This window comes from Hippocampus comes, unplaced genomic scaffold, assembly GCF_001891065.2.
Source record: "Hippocampus comes isolate QL1 unplaced genomic scaffold, H_comes_QL1_v1.1 scaffold177, whole genome shotgun sequence".
Classification (NCBI taxonomy): Eukaryota; Metazoa; Chordata; class Actinopteri; order Syngnathiformes; family Syngnathidae; genus Hippocampus; species Hippocampus comes.
Window position 1 is genome coordinate 1,742,102 of NW_017806158.1, and position 20,054 is coordinate 1,762,155.

At 40.3% G+C, this 20,054-nt stretch overlaps 1 protein-coding gene and 1 long non-coding RNA gene across 13 annotated transcripts; one reads left to right on the plus strand and one right to left on the minus strand.

Moving 5' to 3' along the window:
- Positions 1-1,110: 1,110 nt before the first annotated feature.
- Positions 1,111-17,109, minus strand: p2rx1 (purinergic receptor P2X, ligand-gated ion channel, 1). Of its 12 annotated transcripts, none has more exons than XM_019895205.1 (14): positions 16,776-17,107; positions 11,968-12,112; positions 10,235-10,306; positions 8,576-8,633; positions 7,440-7,527; positions 7,277-7,357; positions 6,097-6,238; positions 5,762-5,907; positions 5,465-5,555; positions 4,696-4,761; positions 4,504-4,599; positions 4,074-4,166; positions 3,904-3,975; positions 1,111-2,357 (listed from the first exon to the last, which is right to left on the minus strand). In XM_019895205.1, exons 1-14 carry the CDS (start codon positions 16,910-16,912, stop codon positions 2,328-2,330), a joined length of 1,317 nt encoding a protein of 438 aa, XP_019750764.1. In that variant the 5' UTR covers positions 16,913-17,107; the 3' UTR covers positions 1,111-2,327. The 12 variants fall into 12 exon arrangements, 11 of the variants coding, with proteins under 11 accessions (XP_019750764.1, XP_019750763.1, XP_019750766.1 ...); XM_019895204.1 differs by having other exon boundaries at positions 8,564-8,633; positions 16,776-17,106; XM_019895207.1 differs by having other exon boundaries at positions 3,904-3,948; positions 8,564-8,633; positions 16,776-17,104.
- Positions 6,245-6,845, plus strand: LOC109531138 (uncharacterized). Its single transcript, XR_002171118.1, has 2 exons — positions 6,245-6,559; positions 6,651-6,845. It is a non-coding gene; the product is annotated as an uncharacterized LOC109531138 (long non-coding RNA).
- Positions 17,110-20,054: the final 2,945 nt, after the last annotated feature.

Consider the following 20,054-nt stretch of genomic DNA (forward strand, 5'->3'; position numbering starts at 1 on the left):
ATAACTTACGGAAGCGCTTTCTTTCACGTACCCGATGTGCATAAGTTCTAAATTTTGAAATCTTTGGTGAGGCATGTGTCAGTTAACCTCTTGAGTCGGTATGTAATAGAAGAGGCCCCAAAAAAAAGGTCAACGTGTAATGACATACCCTTGCGGTATTCTGCAGCTCCAAAATATCGAAGTAAATAACCTGCATGTTTGCTTTTCTGTGCATCCTCAATGAAAAGTTGTAACACTTGCAGGAATGCTACTGTTATGCATGTTGTTTGCGATTTATGCCCAGCAGCATTTTATGATGCATACAGTTAATATATTCTTACATGGGAAATATCAAATGTGCCCCGGTGTCGCGAAAACGGGGCTTTTAGAAAAGATGAAAATGGATGCTGCAATTGTTGCACTGGAATTGATTTTGGGTGAAGCAAAATGGAGGAATGTGAGCTTGCTGCTGTGTATTTGACTGTCCTGTTCCATGTTGAAGGTCTGTGTTGCGTTGTTTGGTACATTTCTTGCATGTACTGTGCTTAACTCATTTGTTCGACCACGTCATAAGAAAAAAAAACAGTATTATGAAGTGTTTTTTCATGTGGATGTTTTTCCCGGTTTGAACAAAAATAAAGATTTTAAAGTGTATTCATGAGCGGCACAGTGTACGAGTGGCCAGCATGTCTGCCTCACAGTCAAGAGGTCCCGGGTTGCTCAATTCAAACCCTTCAGTGTGGAGTTGGGTACTGCAGCTTCCATTCACAATTGGAAAAAAAAAACTTGCATGTAGCTTTTATTGAAGACGGTAAACTGCCCATTGGTCTAAATGCAAATGTGAATGGTTGGCCTGCAGAGGGCTGACTGATAGGTAAAAGTTGGGTAGATTGAAAGGCTTCAGTTCAGGCGTGATCCCAATAAAGCCAAGCAGGAAATGTATAAATGGAAACTGAAATCTCCTTTCGACAACTAAATTAGATCCGGCTGACTTGTCTTTTTGAGAAGTCCAAAATTCATCAAATAAAAATGAGCTTAACATTTTAATTGAACTCATGATTTACAAATTCAGAGATGACATTATTTATATTTTAGCATCAAGTACATCCTTTTTTTTTTTTTTTTTCCAAGAGCTTCTAAACATTGGTGCTGGTCTAATACGTTTGTTAAGCACTGTACGTATTTCTTGGCGCGAAGCAGAAACGTTCCACGCTCATACGGGCACATTGTAAATATCGACTTTATATGTAAACAAAGCTATTTTTGCATGCCTTTTGTACACCTTGATTTAAGACTCAATAAAAAGGGGACAGAATCCAAAGTTTTTGCTTTTTTTTTTTTTTTTTTTTGCCAAACTACAGTATGTTTTATTGAAGTCCATTAGGATCAAGAGGTTCACACAGAGATGAAATTGGTGCGACAGCCATACATTCACACACAGTGTAATTCTTGCTTTAACATTGTCACCGACAGGTACAGTAATTGATTGCACGACGCACAACACAACTGATGTGGGATGGTTCCCTCCACCCACAGAGAGACTAGCTTTATTAGGTACACCTCCGCAATCAAATTCCAATACAAATGGGGGGGGGGTGGATAATCGGAGTTTGTAAAGACAATAATTTTGAGCATGTTATGCTAAATATGAGGGTGGGTATTGTTTTTTGGGGAATGTCGACTTTGACTAGATTTTTTTTTTTTCAGTATGCTATTTGAGTTAGGTACGTTCATTCCAGCAGCGATAAACATGATTTTAATGCTTTTCTGACGGCGTCGGGCAAGACTTTGTGTTTTAAATGCAGAATTATTTATGCTGCCATTGTGTTGGATTTCGTTGGATTATTCAGGTGTACCAACCTGAAAGACATTTTGGAAAGCCTACACATTAAAAAAAAAAATTTTTTTTAATCAATATTCATTTTACGATTATTTTGCTTGTGGTCAGTCCGCAACGGTGGTCACCATTTCGACAATCAAGAATTGAATCGTGAGTTGTTAGTGCAAAGTCATTGTACTTCCGATACGACCTCACTTAGCTTGATGAGAGCAACCTCAGAATAAGATAGTTGTCCACAGTTCACACATCTGCAAACGTTTTTGTTGCATGTCGTACATCGTGAGGAACCGCAAAATTGTCAACTGCAATTTAATCGCTTTGTTTTGCAACCACAATTAGCTATAGTTTCTTTTTGGTTTGTTTGTTTAATGTGGGTCGATGATGCTCAATCAGGTCGAAGACATTATCCTCTTGTGTCCATTGAGAAGGGGTGTTGACTTGTGTCTCTGAAGGTTCCACTGAATCACAGAATGCAACGCAGCTTCTTCTGTGAAATTCTTCCCCATTGTCACTTCTGCAAGGGAATATTAGTGGAAGTAGTAGAAATCAAGATAAAACTGCATTGCAATAAAAAAAATTTAAACCACAATAAAAATGTACTTGGGTATAGTAAAATATCCATGTTGCTTTGCTAACATTTTAGACTGAGACCCACCCCCCCAAAAAAAAATTAAATTAAAAACGCTAAATTATCTCTTGCTCACAATTGAAAAAAATACTGCATAATTCATACCTGTCAACCTTTCGGAGCGCCAACCCATATAAACTACCAAAAAAAATCCTTATAAAGAGCAAAAAATCCTTATAACATACCAAAGCATTTTATATGTCAAAATAACGGCAGAAAAAAACCCACGAAATTTTTAATGATATTTATTGTAGATCTCCATAATACAATGGCAGGTGAATGTCTAATCATCATTCTACTTAGTGGCATTACTGTGTTCAGAGTTGTATTCCTGCGTTACTTTTTTCACCAACTCCAAATGCTGACCCATCGGCTCGAAGTTACAGCATCCATTCATATTTACTTTGCACTGCAATAATGCTGTCAGTGCTTCCACTGTGCTTCGTTTTACTTCTCTTTCTTGTTGGTTCCATTGCGCAATATGAATGATAAATGTGTTTCCTTGGAGATTAGAACTTGCTTGCTCACTCCCAAAGTATGGAATGAATACTCTGCTGTTTTCAACTAGGAACCACGTGATTTACTGGAACGTTACCAGAAATGAAAGCATTCGAGTAGACGAGCACCATTCTGGGCAAAAACAAACGGAACTACCTGTTAGGGGGAAAAAAAAAAAAAAAAAAACGGAAATTTTCAGAATCCTTATGATTTGTGCGATATGGCCATATACGTAAGATTCACCACAAAATCCGTATAAAATATGGCTAAACCGTATGAGTTGACAGGTTTGGCATATGTTTTTTTAAAGATTATACTTAATTTTGCAATGTGAGAAGCTTATGATTTTAAGACACAACATTCGCTAAGAATCATTGTTGGAGTAATTCTCTTAAATATGGCCAGGGAAGAAGAATTTCTCACGTCTCCAAATCTGTTGCATCATATGCTTTCATGCTGCCCATTCCACACGCGCAAGTATTTGAGTTGTTACATCTTCTATTCATGTGGAGGTTTACAAACCCACAACTATGCACCTGCCTTACTGGAGCGTAGTTTGGTATTTCCTTTTTTTTCCCCCTCCCACCCTCTTCCCTTTTAAAAATGTATGTGCGCGCGTGTGTGTGTGTGTGTGTGTGTGTGTGTGTGTGTGTGTGTGTGTGTGTTGTTTTCACTACCCAACATTTTCAAGGTGACACCAAACGTTTGTAACCAACAGCAAGTGCCAAGCAGAGACTCTTGCCAGTAGCAGGAGCACTGTTATCTGTGTCAGCCACGGATGCACTCGAAAGTAGGCTTTTCATCACAGACATTGAATATTAAATCAGTTGAAAGTGTTTACAGGAAATTTTCTTTAACACTTTTTAGTTGATGATGACCATTAAATGTTCAAAGTCTATGCAGTGCACAGATGTGGAGGGCAAAAACACCACACAAAAAAATAAAAGCAATTCCTTACTTTGGATTCCTCTGTCTCTGTACTGCCTGCTTCTGAATCAGGGTCCTGCATCACAGAAGCACAGGAATTCCCCTGTTAAGAAGACCACTCAAGGGAGTGTGCGTAAACTCATGAAAATGAGACTCATGACAGGTGTGTTACAGTGAATGAGACAGCTACTCTAGACTCACATTTGACCGAGCAGTGTCTTGGCCTGGTCTTGTTTTGGCTTCACTGGCGAAATAGACGCTGCTTGTGTCTAAACCGAGCGACTCGCTGTCATGCTGTGAATACAAAATGTCCTGCCTGGTTCATTGATGGAGAGCAAGCTGTCTGGCATGATACTGTATATATGTATGGAATGGTTTCCTTCTTTTCAGCCTAGAATATTATACAAACGTTCATATAGGGGAGCGTTCATTAAACAACTGCAGAGTGCTGCTGTTTCAGTTGTGAGGTAGATGTAATGGATACCCAAGTCAAATGAATAATATCACATCGGTATGTCGATCCTCTCTGTAAATGAACTGTTCTCTTTTCTGATCTCTGCCGCCATCTTGCGGCCAAACTAACAGATTCGTCACTGAAACGTTGAAACATTTACGAACGAACGTGGCTTACCTGTCCGTGTGTGTCGGTGTATTTGAATTTCATGTTCTTGTAAAATTCTCTTTTGGGAAGCAAATACAGCAGCACCAAGTCACAGACAACAGTAGCCTGAAAAAAAGGTATTAAAACTGTTTGAGATCTTTTCAAATTAAAAGTTGTTTTTAAAACGAATAAATAATAAAAGATGAGTCAGTACCAACATACCACGCCAAAAATGCCCACTCCGGAGCCTATTGCTGTTAATGTTGGGATGATATCAAATTTTCTGGCCTGTCAATACAGAGTAAGAATGTTTCAGATTCAACGCGGTAATAATGCCCACATGCGCGGAATAAAACGTGCAGTCTTCACATTTAGCCTAATATGAATGTTTTAGGAATTAGAAAGGAAGTGGAGGTTTCATGAGAAAACCTACAAGTCAACTTCATAATAAATGATAAGGTATCTCTCATGTAGTAAATATCAAAGTATTTATTTCTATTTTAATAATGCTATGTCAAACTTGAGACGGAATTAGCTCCTTTTGCTCTACTGATGATGGGCACTTTCGATGAAGGGCTTTTCGAACTCTGTAGAAGAGGTTGATTGTATTTTGTACGCAAAACATACAATGTGTGAATACTGTGTTTATATATTATATATTACAGGAGAGTTTGGTTGTGAGTGAGTTATTTTCCTTTTCGTTTCGACGAAATGATGCTATACGATAGTGTCTTTACTGTTGCATGAAGTTTAGGGCATCGAGTTTTTAAATATGTGCATGTTGTTCATTTTGTCAAGCTTCTGCTCTTCCCCTACATTTCTCTGGAAAATGTTGCTTTCATCAAAAAACACTGGAGCAAACAATTATTTGTGAAGTGTTAAGTACCATTTCCAAGAGAGCTCTTTTAGGAAATCTCAGCAGATTGTAGAGGCGTACCTAATGGATTGGTCAGTCTTCATACTTCCACAAGTATGTTAGGATTTGACTTACCAGCGATTGCACAATGATATCTATCCGGATCCCAAACACTTTTAGGAGGGTTCTTTTTGGTACCTTGTCCTCCATATAATGTTTTGCATACCTGAAAGAGTAATGGAAATGTTAACATTATATCCATGCTCTCATTTACCACATCACACACACATAATTTTCTCCATTCTACGACACTATTCATCATTTTGAGAATCAGAATTGGGAGGCACTTAAAGTAGAGCCAAAAGCACACACAGCAATGCTTGAAATAACTACGTAGTAACCATGTTCATCCAAAGAAATATGGCTACACGCCTAAAGTTGTATCCAACTGATGCTCTGGCTTTGTCTGTCTCTGAGGGGTTTCCATACAGTCCATGGAAGTTGTATGTTGGTTTGCAGTATTTTACATCCACATCAAAGTTGCATGTCCAGTCAACCACAATGCCAATGGCCCCTCCCTGCACAAAATGAACAACACAAAGTGTCATTATAATCAGGAGCGAACAAACAAAAAGCGCTCTGTTAAAAACTGAACTGGTTTGAAATGTCCAAAAAAAAAATATATATATATATATATATATATATATATATATATATATATATAATATCCCTTCGCATTCACATCCAATCGTTCACGTTAAACTTACCACTTTGGCAATGGTTTCAAAATTAAAGCCAGACTCCTTGACTATGTCTCCCAGTCTGAATATGGGACACAGTGGAGAATCTCTTGTATTGTGGAGACATTTGTTGATATATGTTGCATCAATGCCCTCTACAAGGTTACTCCTGCAAAGACAACAATGTGAACATTTGGCGTTTTTGTTATGCATTTTCTTGCACTGTACATTATATTAAGAGTCCATTCATCCATTTTCTATCCCGCTTGTCCTCACTAGGGTCACGGGTCAGTCGGAGCCTATCCCAGCTGTCTTTGTTTTCCCGTTCTCGTCAAGCCGGTCCCTTGTCTCGACCAATCGGCTTCCTCAGGTACGCTTGTCTTGTCCAGGTGCTGCTCGTCTCGCCAGTTTGCTTGTATTTAGTTCTCTGCTTTATTTTTGTCTTTGTCGGTTGATTGCTTCTGTTTCTGTCATAGTCAAAGTTCTCCGAGTGAGTTCGGTTTGTAAGTTTGACTCTCGTTTTCTTGCGCCTTTTCCTCTATAATCCTTGTTTTCTTTTCCTTTTGTTCATTTTTTTCTAGGAGTGAATGTTTTTTAGAGATTCCTCCTGCTCCCCAGTCCTGCCCCCCTGCTTTCTTGCACTTGGGTACTCCAACGCCAGGAAAAAACAGCTTGTGACAGTAAGTGTAAAACGAAACTCGGCGTTGCATTGTGTGTATTGAAAGATGTATTTTAAAGACCTCCCAGTAGGGTGCAGTGCAACGCCACTGCAAAAAAAAATTAAATAAATAAATAATCCAACATTGACATATTATTACCTAACAAAATCAATCAGAACCAAGCAGGAGGCAGAATTAGTGACGTGGCTCTTTTGGATCAAATTTTTGGGTTTTTTTTTTTTTTTTTTTTCACGAGGCTTAGCAACTAGTATTCAATAATGTGTCAAATGTGTTTGAAAGAAGTGAGGAGTCCTTGTGAATGTTAAATAATATTGCTAACTACTGTTATGATGCACAATAGCAAAAAAAAAAAAAAAAATCACCAGTGATTATTCTTTTCAATGCACCATGGTTTGTTTTATTTGTTTTGGTAGATTCTCATAACCGTAATAATTCTATAATATTGTTTCTCTTTAATATTTAGCTTGTGCATTTTTTCTGCAAAATGCTTTCTGGGTTTATCGCATCTCAATTTTGGTCAGACATACCTTGTCACACCAAATATGGGAAATGTTACAGAGTTCTTGATGAACAGTGTGTAGTTCTCTGCAGACTTCAAGAGGGGAGGGCTGGAGAAACAAGAACATTGTACAAGCTCTCTTTCTTTGAAACAGGCTAAAGAATAGTAACAATTCAGGGTTAAAAACTTACTCTGGTATGTTGTGGTCATTCTCAACAGGGCACCATGCCAGAACCTCGCAAGTCTTTGTTGCATTATCACACACACCAGTCATATGTCCTTGAAAGAAAAACATCCATCAAAAAATCCCAGAATCGCTGCAGCACTAGCCAAGCACATTTTATTTTGAGCGGGCGCTTAGGGGGTGGGGAGGGAGAGAAACACGTGCCACTCCAAACATTTTCTGCTTCCCCTTGTGATCGACTTATCTTTAATTAGCATCAACTGTAGCAAGCAAGATGTGAAGCAAAGCAGATGCTGAATTTGCCGTTTCCCTTATCTCTCTCTCTCTGATGCGGCTTCTCTATCCGTACCATACATGAATTCACAGTCGGTTTCCTAGAAGGCATTTGGTCACTCGCCATAAGCCTCCTCCCCGACATCCCCCTAGCTTACTCGTTCTCGTGAGATGGCAACGCTCCGAGTGGCGCCTCGATGTAAACTTGATTGGTACACACATCAAGCAATGTCTTAACTCTTTGGTTTGATGTGGGGTCATGCAGAGGACATAAATAGTTAAATATTGAAAGATGGAGGACACGAAATATGCCGAACTATCTTTGAACTGAGTGACAAATTAGATTTTGGGCCGATTAAAGTAGCTCTCATGTTTGTTTTTAGTGGCTCTATGTCAGCTCATATGGAGCACTAACATTGAGTCTGTGAGTCTATATGCAACGATGGACGTATGCATTTATTTGCTTAAGGCGGCGATTAGACGCATGCTTGAATGTGAAGCGAGACAAGATAGAAGCATGCACAAAGTCCTGTGGCAAGAATTAAAAAAGAGACATCAAATGTTTGCCAACGATGAGTCTTTTTTTTTTTTCTGCACGAGTTCATCTTATAGCAGTTCTCATTAGCCAAAGCCCATTTTGCAAACACAAGGCCGGTGAGCTCTTTATCTCATCCGTCCGCTCGGCGTCATCATGTCTTAAAAAGGCTTTGAGAAGTTTGAAGAGGGCTATAAGTCTAAGGCCAAGTCAAATACGAGAAGAATAGCCAGGAGTGATCTCTTGGTTTCCCCCACAGAAAAATAGACGGTTGTTCAGTGAGGCCTGGTGCGGTCACACACTGTCGGGCCGTCAGGATTTACCATGTCCCGTACGTTTGAAACTCCCTCCTTCGCAGTCGGCGTCAGAGCTACAATTGTGCTTGCCTGGGAGCTGTTGGAAATAATGAACTGGGGTTAGGTTTCTTTTTTTTCTTTTCTTATAGAAGTTAAGAAAAAGTCAGCCAATGTACAGTGAAACCTCCAAAGTTGGTTCGCTGGCAAGTTTCTCTGGTTATTTTTATGGTCGTTTGCATTTATGCTTTTAGCTACCGTTATGTGCTATTTACACTAGCTTCGTTAGTAAAGAGCTTGTAATGTAGTTGAATACAGTGAACATTGCATATTTTTTAAACGACCCTCTGAAGCACTTTTGCTCTTTTTCTGCACAATCCAAAGAAATACTGAAATTGTACAGTCATCCCTTGTTTATCGAGAGCGTTACGATGGACATCTGCCATTCACGGGAGGGGGATAGGAACCGAGCCACCTGGCGAACAGCGAAAATCCACATATAATTGGCGCCCATCGAAATGCGTCGAATTTCATTCATAAATATCAAATGTGATTATTGTAAAAATCAGTTCATTGAACTTACTGTCATCTTTATTGCATCTTTTAAAACGCCTCCCTGGTTCATGGCACAGTTGCATGTGATTTCAAAATCCAGGACATGGGCTGTTTGACTGACATAGGCCGCAGTGAATCAAAGTGTAGAGTTGGCTGGCTGTTAACTGCTTAACAGTTAGCCACTCTGTGTGTTGAGTGACTCAGTGCAAGTTATGGCAGGTGGCGTGTTTATTTTCATATTTCATATTTTCAAGCCCAGACTTCCTGCTCCCCAGCCGCTTCTTCTAGCTCTTCCTGGGGGAATCCCGAGGCGTTCCCAGGCCAGCTGAGTGACATAGTCTCTCCAGCGTGTCCTGGGTCGTCCCCGGGGTCTCCTGCCAGTGGGACATGCCCGGAACACCTCACCAGGGAGGCATCCTAATCAGATGCCCGAGCCACCTCATCTGGCTGTGATGAAAGTAAAATTTTTTTTAAAAATCCACGATGCAGTGAAGCAGCAAAAATGAACCATGAAATAGCAATGGATAACGGATGGCAACGAACTGTTGAGGTCAGTTGAGGAGGCTTCTCTAGAAATAAGTAGTCCTTGGTTCTCATCTTGTGGCATCTATAAGTATTTACAGCATAAACCTTTTGGGGATGGGCGTCAATTATTCAGATTTTTGCTATTCGCTGCAATGCTCGCTCCCTATTTCCTCAAATCGAAGTATTTTGCTCAGTTTGTACTGAGATAAGAGACAATTTTTCAAATCAATCGAGAAGTGAAATTTACTATGAATACCATCATTGGTACCTGTCTGTGGTACCATCACTCCAAAACACAAGAAAAATCGAAAGCACACTCATAGTTAGCTTTCACATGGTCACTGAGCCCCTCCAATTTTTACCGCCGTTGGAATGTTCAACTTTGGTATTTTCACTGTAACATGTTAAAAAAAAGTGTCTGAAATACACACGTATGACCACAGTTAGTCATTTGACGACCAAAATCAATTCAACAATGTTTCCTATTTGGCACAGTTATAAAAACAGTTTTGGAGTGAGATCCTGTTTCTGTTTTATTTGAAGGTTTTTGGACACCTATACGATATACTGGAGGTACAATATGTCTGAGTGAAGGGGTAGGGAGGAGAGGGACTTGCATACCTCAGGACACTTTCCCATCTTTTGACCTTCCGTGATAATGTAGTTAGTCATCACTACAAATGAAGAATCTCCCTGTGGTTTACAATCAGAAGACAAATAGTTAACAGTATGTTAAACAGTCGCATATTAGCCAGATCCAGAAGATTGTGAGAAGTTTTTTTTTTTTTTTTTTTGGCCTACGCAATTGTTAGTTTACATTCCAAAGTCCTGAGCATTTTTAGAGTTAGTTAAAAAGGCCTGTCTGGTATATGGACCGACCACCTGTGGGGGGGATTTATCATAAAGTTGGAAAAACTAGCACAGTTCAGCCTTCAGGGGGGACTGTTGGGTAGAATTCAGAAAATCCTACTTTTGCACCGAAATGTTTTATCTGTTGAAGACTGTGCATGCTGGATCACTTTTGCCAATGGCTATCGGGAGCTTCACCTCTGTTTCGTTCGAGAGGCAGCTGAAAACGTGGCTGATCACTCATCAACACCCTCGAACACTCAAAGCCTCTTACACTGACGGGCACTTTATAAACAGCACCTTCTAAAGCCACTTGCCTGTAAGCACTTAAAAAAAAACAACAACAATCACTTCATGGTAGCTCAATATAACTTGCACTTCACCCATTTTATTCCACTTGTTTTACAGTAACTGCGTTATTGTAAGGTTTATTTTTATGATTTTTGTCTGGTATTACACAGAGACTACAAATACATTTGCGACTACAAATGGAAAATTATTAGACGGCTTGAATGTATTCTATCGACGGCAACGCTATCCCATTCAAATAAATATGTACATAAATAAATGCTGTTGATTGTGAACTGTTCCATTCCTTCCCCATACATTTTAGATTCCCATCATTTTCATAAAATTCCGTTAATTTATCATGGCTGCAATTCCTACACTGAAGAAAATGATGTGTTGAATTTACTCAATTTCATTTTGGAAGCACACAATATAATCATCTTAGGTTAGCTCCATTTTTAAGTCGATGTAGAGTCGCTTCTTTTTTTTATTTTTTATTTTTTTTTCCAGTGCACATGCTAAAAATCTCTATTTTTGGAAGCCCTTTAATTAAAGCTAAAAGAGTACACATTCACTCAACCCATTGTGGTGGTGTGAACGGCAAAACCCGAAGAAATGAAAGTTGACTTTCGTTCAATCACATGGCAGTTGAGTTTTTTACATAAGCCGGTCCTATAATTGCAAAAAAGGTCCACACCCAACACCTTACAGCCGAACAAGACAATCCACCGAGCCTTTGTTATTTCTTTCTCAGAGTTAACAGGACCCAGGAACAGGTTAGGTAAACAAAGAAATATATTGACCGCGGTCTTTTCATCGACTGTTTGCTCTGTGCTTTATGGGACACATGCGAGAGAGCACAAAGACGCCTTGAGGTGAAACTGAATCTGTGCTCGTCCCGTCATGTGTCCTCGTTGATTACTTCTGGCATGAAGTCAAGCTAACAATGTCGTTATAAACCTTGAGCTTTGTCGCCAGGTGGTCGCCTTGCAGCTTTTGGGGAGAGCAAATCGTTCTGATGTTTTCATATCAAATCAGTCTGATTTTTATGAACCCTGACAGTTTGATTTATTGAGGCAAGGATAATGGTGACTTGAGATGTTGACCGGGTTTGACAGTGCGTCCAGTGCGACGCCACGATTCGCGTTGACTGCAGTGGTTGAACTTTATGAAGAACGTTGCCAGTGTGAATCGCCACGAGCGATCTAGTGACCAACCTGTGGCGGGAAGACGTAGTCGGCCACGTCCCACACTCTCTCCTCTCCGGTCACGTTGGTGTAGCCCACTCCTTTCATTTTGGTAAAGACGGAGCTGACGGCCGTGTCTGTGGACTGGTAGCCTTTCTCGTAGATGAACACCCACCTGTACGGGACAAGGGACGTAATCGGTCAGGTCCGTCATCATCTCAGACTCCAACTACGCCCTTGCCAAGCATCTGAGCTCACAGGCAAGGACACGTTCGGGATAGTGTTGATCTAGACATGGAGCACTGCAATCTTGCCATGCCAACAGCACGCCTCACGCGTGAGTCAGTGGAGTTGCATAATGTCGTGGACTTCTACTTGAAATGTCGCAATAAGAGAGAGTGATGGATTATTTGTGTGCTCATATGACACATGAATAGCTACCTCACAAAGTAAGATGAAGTATTTGAGCAGTGACCGTTTCCTTGGTGGAAGTCATTTGTCAGGGCTTGACTGCAGCTACTTTCAGTTGTTTGGTTTTTTTGTGTCTGACTGCCTTAACTTTTTGTCTTTACCAAGTGAAAAACATTCTCTATTGGATTCGAGATCTGGCCTCTGACCTGGGCATTGTGGAATCTTGGATTCATATGCCTTCAAGAAGTCATTTTCTGTAGTCTTGTCACATTTATTCTTATGAGAGTATGACAATACTGTATACACTTCAGTTCATTTTTGTAACTTCTATCAGTCATCTCAAATACACTGGTGCACCATTGGGTCACATCTCCATACTTTGTGTCATTAACTATTCTATTCCTTCACAATTATTTTTTTTCCTGTCATTCTGAAAAAAAAAGACTGGTTTTATCTGTCCAAAGAATCTTGTTTCGGATGTTTTCTGGTAAAGTCTAATCTTAAAAACTTTCTGTCACCCCCCCCCCCACACACACACACACACACACACCACCAACACCACCATCACATTTATATTCTGTGTCCCAATAATTTTCATCACTTTATGTTGGAGCTATTCTGCAAAAAAAAAAAAAGACTATAACCCCTACCATCGTTTCATGAAACCTCTTCAATTTAAAATGACAATCTACACCACACCACAATCATGTACTGTCGTTGGTTTTTAATTCCATATCTATTGTTGTGATCTATGAAGGTAAAAGCCTCAAAAGTTGTCCAAGCACTTGTGGATGCAACAATACAGTATTTGTACAAAAGACAATGCAGCAAAGTTGCCGTCATTATTCGAAAGTGCATTCTCTCATTCTCAGTCAATAGTTTGACAATTCAATTCAGACCTCCCTTCCTACGTTGAGTTTGCCCATGCTTGGGTAATCCGCTTTCCTCCCCCACTCGGTTGGGCTATCTGAAGACTCTCAATAGTCCATAGGCGTGAATGTGAGTGTGAATAATTCTCGGTCTATATGTGCCCCGTGAGTGGCTGGCAACCAGTCCAGGGTGCACCCTGCTTCAGGCCTAAACACATGCTGGTATAGACCCCGGTTTACTCACAATCCGATGAGGAAAAGCACTACTGACAAATTTATGTATCAGCCTATGAAGCTTTAACCCGAATGATGAAATTGGAGTTCGACAGTTGCTTTTAGGTTATTGATGCAAGTATCACAATTAAAAATTGACCAGCCATGACATTATGACCACTTGCATTATGATCACATTAAAAGCATATCAAAACATGTTCACTTTTGAATAGAAATGTAACCAATTTTTTTTTTGTGAGTGTCGTTTGTAGTTGGGTAGAAATGAATCATCCATAAATATCTAACATTTCATTTAGCTGTATTACAGTCGTTGAAATGCATTTGTATTTCTCAGTATGATGTGCTGTGCACCATGACAGCAAACTACAACCACATGAAACGTATTATTAAAAGAATACTTTTCGAATATCGTCAGTCAAAACTGAACATTATCTTTGTAGAGGAAGAATATTTAACACACTTCTTGTGTTGGATATCATTAGATCTCACCTTTTTTATAGTCAATTAAACAATAACAAAATAATTCATTGTTATTAAAAGCACTATAGTGTCAAAGCCAATGTGTTGTGGTCTTACAAAATGAATAATTAGTGAATTTTATGAAAATATGTCTTTAATGTCTGAAAAATGATCATGACAAAATACAGCGTGTTGGAGTTTCGGGTCGTGTTTTAATTGGAAAATGGTGTTGCATCTTCCCCCCGTGCCTGCGTGGGTTTTCTCCGGGTACTCCGGTTTCCTCGCTCATTCCAAAAACATGCATGGCGGGTTAACGAAACGCAGTAAATTGTCCCTAGGTGTGATTGTGAGCATGAATGGTTGTTCGTCTAGGTGTGCTCTGCAACTGGCTGGCAAGCAATTCAGGGTGTACCGCCCCTACTGCCCAAAGACAGCTGAGATGGACTCCAGCACACCCGCGACCCTTGTGAGGGCAAGCGGCTCATATAATGAATGGATGGAGTGGATGCAAATAAGCCAACTTCCTTTGGGTAAATCAAATTATGTCAGGTTTTAGGAGAAGTATGGGGAAACTGGAGCACATCGATAGGAAAATGAGAGCTTGGAAAAGCATGAAAAATGGAAGTCAAACAGTGGAAGTGAGATCTGTATCTGCTGCGACAGAAGGAGAACAGCGGCAGAAAGGAGGCCTCTTGATGCGCTGAAGGCTTTTCTCTCACCATGCTGTGCTGCCGCGATTACCCGTCAGTGTTTCAAACATCACCATCTGTCTCACATCTCAAGCAATGGATTGTCATTTTTGTCACTTTAAATGTGACATTCGGGGAATTAATTAGGGTTTTTTTAAAATTCATTTATTTTTTAGACCAGTCGTTTACGTCTGGCTTCAACCAAGATTACGTTCTTGCCTGAAACCCTTTTCCTTTTCATGTTGTTATATTTTAGGAAAGAATTATGCAAAGCACCATTTGCTCACTAAACTGTTGAATTTTCATGCCTTGGGGGAGGAAAAAAAACTCAATGGAGATTGAGAGTCCACATATTTATGCTTTCCTTAACACTAAGAAGAATGCATAGCTACCGAAATGAAAATAAAATCTAGATTATATGAAAAGCCAATCAGTGGTTCACTGATCCCAGATGAAGACATCCGAATTATAAATCATAATCACATTGTGAAACCCTGATACAAAAACACATGCGACCAGCTAAATGTTTGAAAGACGGTGCGAAATTTAAAACCAATGTAAAAGTCACCTGTGCTGCTTCCACAAGGTTAAACTAGGAATGATCATTTGTGGACTTTCAAAACCCTCAAAAAACATGCTAGCATATGCCCCTCCAATGGCTGCCCACTTGATAATACTCTAATGCAATAATTCACACCCTGACCGAAATCTTTTTTTTTTTCTTTTCTCGAAAACAACTTCTTTTCCCCTCATAGTTTTCTCTGCATTTTTGTGTCTGACAATTTTGAGTTAATGCAATCTTTTGCACTATAATGATCTGGTTACTTGTCAAATTAAGTAGCACAGGGGTGTCCAATCTTTTTTTTTTCCCTCCAAGCATTACATGCATACAAATTGAAAGACGCAAGGGCTACTTTGACATTCTTCGACTTATTGACCCTTTCATGCACCTTGTAACCTGATAACATGATAAGATGTCCACTGTCGTAACCGCTGTCCCTGAAAGGGTTTAACGCCTTCAAACCAACCCATCAAGCAATTATAATTTGCTTATATCGTTCATAAAATGATTACTTTGAAAAGGTGCAATATGTCAAAGGCAAATAACTTTTTTTTTTTTTTTTGGGAGTGACTCTGACCCTGCACTGACGATTATCCAAATCATAACCACATTCAGAATCAAAACAAGGGCATGCTATCAAGTAAGCTGTGTCACATATTATTTTTAGAAATGCCATTAAAAGACAATGGACCATGGACAGTGGGCTACAATTGGCCCCCCAAACCATATTAGGGACACTCGTGAATGAATGATGAGTCTTCTAATCTATTTGTTGTGAAATTTGATATGGATATTAAAATGAGCAATTTTTAGAATAATGACATTTTGGACAAACAGCTCATCAATAAAAAAGAATGCAACAGCTTAAATATACCCATATACCAAATCCAAATTGAATTTAACTCAGAGCTTAACTTTAAGGTGAAGTGTAGGTCATTACATGGGTCTTACACACACACACACACACACACACACACACACACACACACACACACACACACACACACACACACACACACACAAACTGTTGAAGGCAACACCCCTCTGCACTGTTTGGCAGGGAATTGGGCAGCACTTGATTGTTATCTATGCTAGCATATGTCCCAGCCTGTTCATCAGACACAGTTCCTCGGGTTCTGCAGCCCAAAGGTGTGCGCGCCACACACACACACACACACACACACACACACACACACACACACACACACACACACACACTTAGAAGTAACTCAAACAACAAAACACAAATCAGCATGCAGTCCTGGCAAGTGGTCCAAAAGAAAGCAGACCTTCGAGGAGACATTTAGTGAAATCATTATACATGTCAGTGCGCGCATGTTTGCGGATGCAACGAGTGGGTCAGTGCTTCACTCAGCTTGTACGTTTGTTTCAACTTGAAGAAGAGCGAAGACGCGACTCATCGGTCTTTTCTCCTAGGCATCAGAGACATTCCAAATCCAAGAATCCTTTTATGCAAAATATAATGAGAACGATTGGGATGAAGAAGCTGTTGGAATTCAGGAGGTCACGCCGAGAGGCCACTCCAAACAAGCTCGGACTTTCTGGACAATGCAAACTTCTGTATTCAAGGCAGCCAAAACATAAAAGTCTTACCCAATGATGTAAGCCAAAACCCCCAGCTGGATGAGGCGACAAACCACCCCAACTCTCCTATTCCTGACCAGCACCTGGCGCGGGGTCTCATACTCGAAGAAAAAGTCAGAGAGGGCGTTGGTGATTTGGCACTTCATTTTCAGGTGGCTGACCAAGCGAGAGGAAGGGGCTCTTCACCACACGCGGAGCACCCAAACGCTTGCGCTCCCTCTGGACTGCTTCCCCTCACCAGTGACGAAGGTCTTCTGCCACCTCTCCTCTCTCAAGGAATGTCGGATGCGCTTCAAGAGAAGTCTTGACTTCTTCCCTCTCTCTCTCTCTCTCTCTCTCTCTCTCTCTCTGTCTCCCTTCCTCCCTCCCTCCGTGTCTCTCTTTTGCCCCTTCTGCCTGTGGATCTTTGCATTTATTCACTGCTTCATCTTTTATGTCTTTGGCTCAACATTCACATAGTGATATTTTGAGGGACTTACATTTTTTGTGTATGTTGTTTTGAAATGAGTCTGTTGTTGCTGACACACACACACACACACACACACACACACACACACACACACACACACACAGAGGCACACGCGCAAAGGAGCATGTGCTTTCTTTAAGCAATCAAACCTTATCGTCATCCTCTTGACACACACTTCCTGCATGTGAGGCGGAGATAGATGCCACAAAGTTGAGACGAATACACATTGCCTGTTTGCCGACCCTCGTGTCACTATTTGCAGACATTAAGCCGCCTTATTATCATCATTTCGCGTGGTGGCGTTCTGACGGACAACAAATTGTGCTCCCGCCTTCCACAAAGTGCTTTGAATTTCGAATTTTAGTGCATAGAAAGTACCGGTAGTATTATACAGATAAGACATAAATACAAATAATCATAAATATTTTTTTTAAAAAATTTTCCACTTCGGCTCAAAATCAGTTTTTGTTGAATTTACTCAATTTTATTTAACCAAGAGGTTGCACGAAAGTAAAATCCCATACTTAATGTTTTTTTTCTGGATCCAGATGAAACTAAGAACTCTCAGAAATGGCTCAGGTTTCGTCTCGTCTAACACAGGTTTGCTGGTAGAGTGATCGGGAAAGCCTTTGTGTGTTTTACTGTAGGAGACTCGAGTCAATTGTCAGGACGTAGAGCATAATTTTTTTAGAAAACGGGAGAGCAAGTATGGTCGAATAGCTTTGTGAGAATGTTTTAAAAGAATATACACAACAGTGGCCCTAGCCCGGGGTTTCGATGAGAAGCTTAGGACACAAATGGTCCGTTAAGGAAGTATTTGGTTGTCGACGTCAGTATCCGATAACAGGCATTGATTGGGTGTATGTAGTTAAAGCTTCCAAAAATGCTAAAGAGGTGATACTATGAGCACATGGACACCTCTACACCGATGAGAATAAGTATCGATATATTTATAATTTACACTAACTATAATTACTGTTGTTCAGAGAAGAGTGAGGTCATCAGTCTGATTGCCTCCAACTACCCCTTTTTCTCTTTCTCTCTCCCCTTTGGCAGCACTGTCTGGCTGTTCTGATGTTACTAAAATGGTTTTCATATTATGTTGCATGAAACTCAATTTTTATAGCTCCGTTGGCATATATATAAGGGTGAAAACGATGGGTCAGACTGACATCGGTCTCCAAATCCTTTGCAGGACTGAGGTGTGACCTGGAATGAGCTTTTTGTTTCATAAGAACAGTGCATACTGTCCTCATGAGAATATTTCCCCGATCAGACCTGATGATTTATAAGTATTCATCAGGCCTATACAGATATAATGTACATTGAACATCGACACACAGTATTGAAGGGTGAGAAAGAATAAAACACGAAGAAACGAGTGACTCAGTGTGACCTTGTACAGATGAAACGGCTCTTGAATGACAGAAACATTAAGAATACTTGAAAATCAGCGCCGAATATGACTTTCTAAAGGTTCTAGATCATTTACTCAGACTGTGGCTGAAAAAAAAAAAACACTTTAGTGCACAGGTGTCAAAGTCAAGGCCCGGGGGCCAGATTCAGCCCCCCCACATCATTTTATGTGGCCCGCGGGAGCAAATCATGCGTGTCCACTTTCATGATTCTTGCTGAAATCTGTACCAAAATGTCAAATCGTCATGAGTAATAAATAACGTTGAGATTTTGCACCGGCCCTCCGAGGGAAGCTGTAACTCCGAAATGGCCCGCGACAAAAAAATGAGTTTGACATCCCTGCTTTAGTGTGATTAACTTTGCTGTTTTCTGTTGTGTTGCGGGAAAAAGGGTGGTGTCAAAGTGTATTGTACTTCCCAGGAGGAAAGCATATTAATGAAGATAGTGTGAAGTGTTGGGGTTTAAGTGGAACAATGTGCTGCAGGCATTTTGAATGGGAATAAATCCTGCCACAGTGAATCAGAATAGTTTTATTGTCATTGTGCCACAAGGTGCAACAAAATGGAACAGATACAACTCGTCCAAGAGAAATAGAAAAACAATGACCAACAGGCGCAGACAGAATGAATGTCCGCCGAGTCGCCTTTTACAGCGACCCGTTTTCACAGATGAAAAGAAAAGAAAAAAAAACACACACAAAGTGGATGTAGGCACAAAGAATTTAAATCAAAGCTGACCTGACGGTAGCACATGTGGTGTCAGTTTATGCAAGGAGATGGGACTCCAAGTTAAGGACGAAAGCCTCAAAGACAAAAGGCAGCAAAAGTGAAGAGAAAAGAGATGAGGAATTACAAATCCTCAAATTGTTTCATGTGACGGTGAAATGTTCAAGAAAACAACGAAGAGGAAAGTCAGCTAGAGGAAGGCAGATTTAAAAACAAAAACAATCCAAATAATGTCCAAACTAGTCAGTGCATGATGATGACTCAACCTGGCCTCGATCCAATCCTCAGCGGAACCGTCAAATCACAGTAGATGTAACTTTATAAAGATGAAATCACCAGTCTCGACACGTTTATTGCCAAATCCACCACAGTACAGCAGCATGGCGAAAAAGGGCACCAAGCCCAAGAAATAAGAGGTTTTGAATTGTTATAGGAAAAAGAGATAAGCTCTTAAACATGCGAACAAATAACCAGAAAAGACAACCACTTATGTTGGCTAAAGCAGGAGTACTCGGATCAGGACAGAGAATGTGAAAGAGTTAAGATCCAAGAAGTTAAGGATGAGATAAATGAGGCAGTCCGGGCCGCAGTTGGAAGACAGGAAGAGGAAAAGGAAGGAGGAGTAATAGGAGAGTTGGGCAAAGTTCAAGGAGGAAAAATAAGGATAAGCTTCTCCGG

Coding starts and splice junctions, on each gene's coding strand:
- p2rx1 (XM_019895204.1), bottom strand. CDS start 16,912: ATGAAGTGCCAAATCACCAACGCCCTCTCTGACTTTTTCTTCGAGTAT. Junction 4,600..4,695: donor GAGTGGGCATTTTTGGCGTG/GTATGTTGGTAC, acceptor CCTTTTTTTCAG/GCTACTGTTGTCTGTGACTT. Junction 4,167..4,503: donor ACACCGACACACACGGACAG/GTAAGCCACGTT, acceptor TTGTATTCACAG/CATGACAGCGAGTCGCTCGG.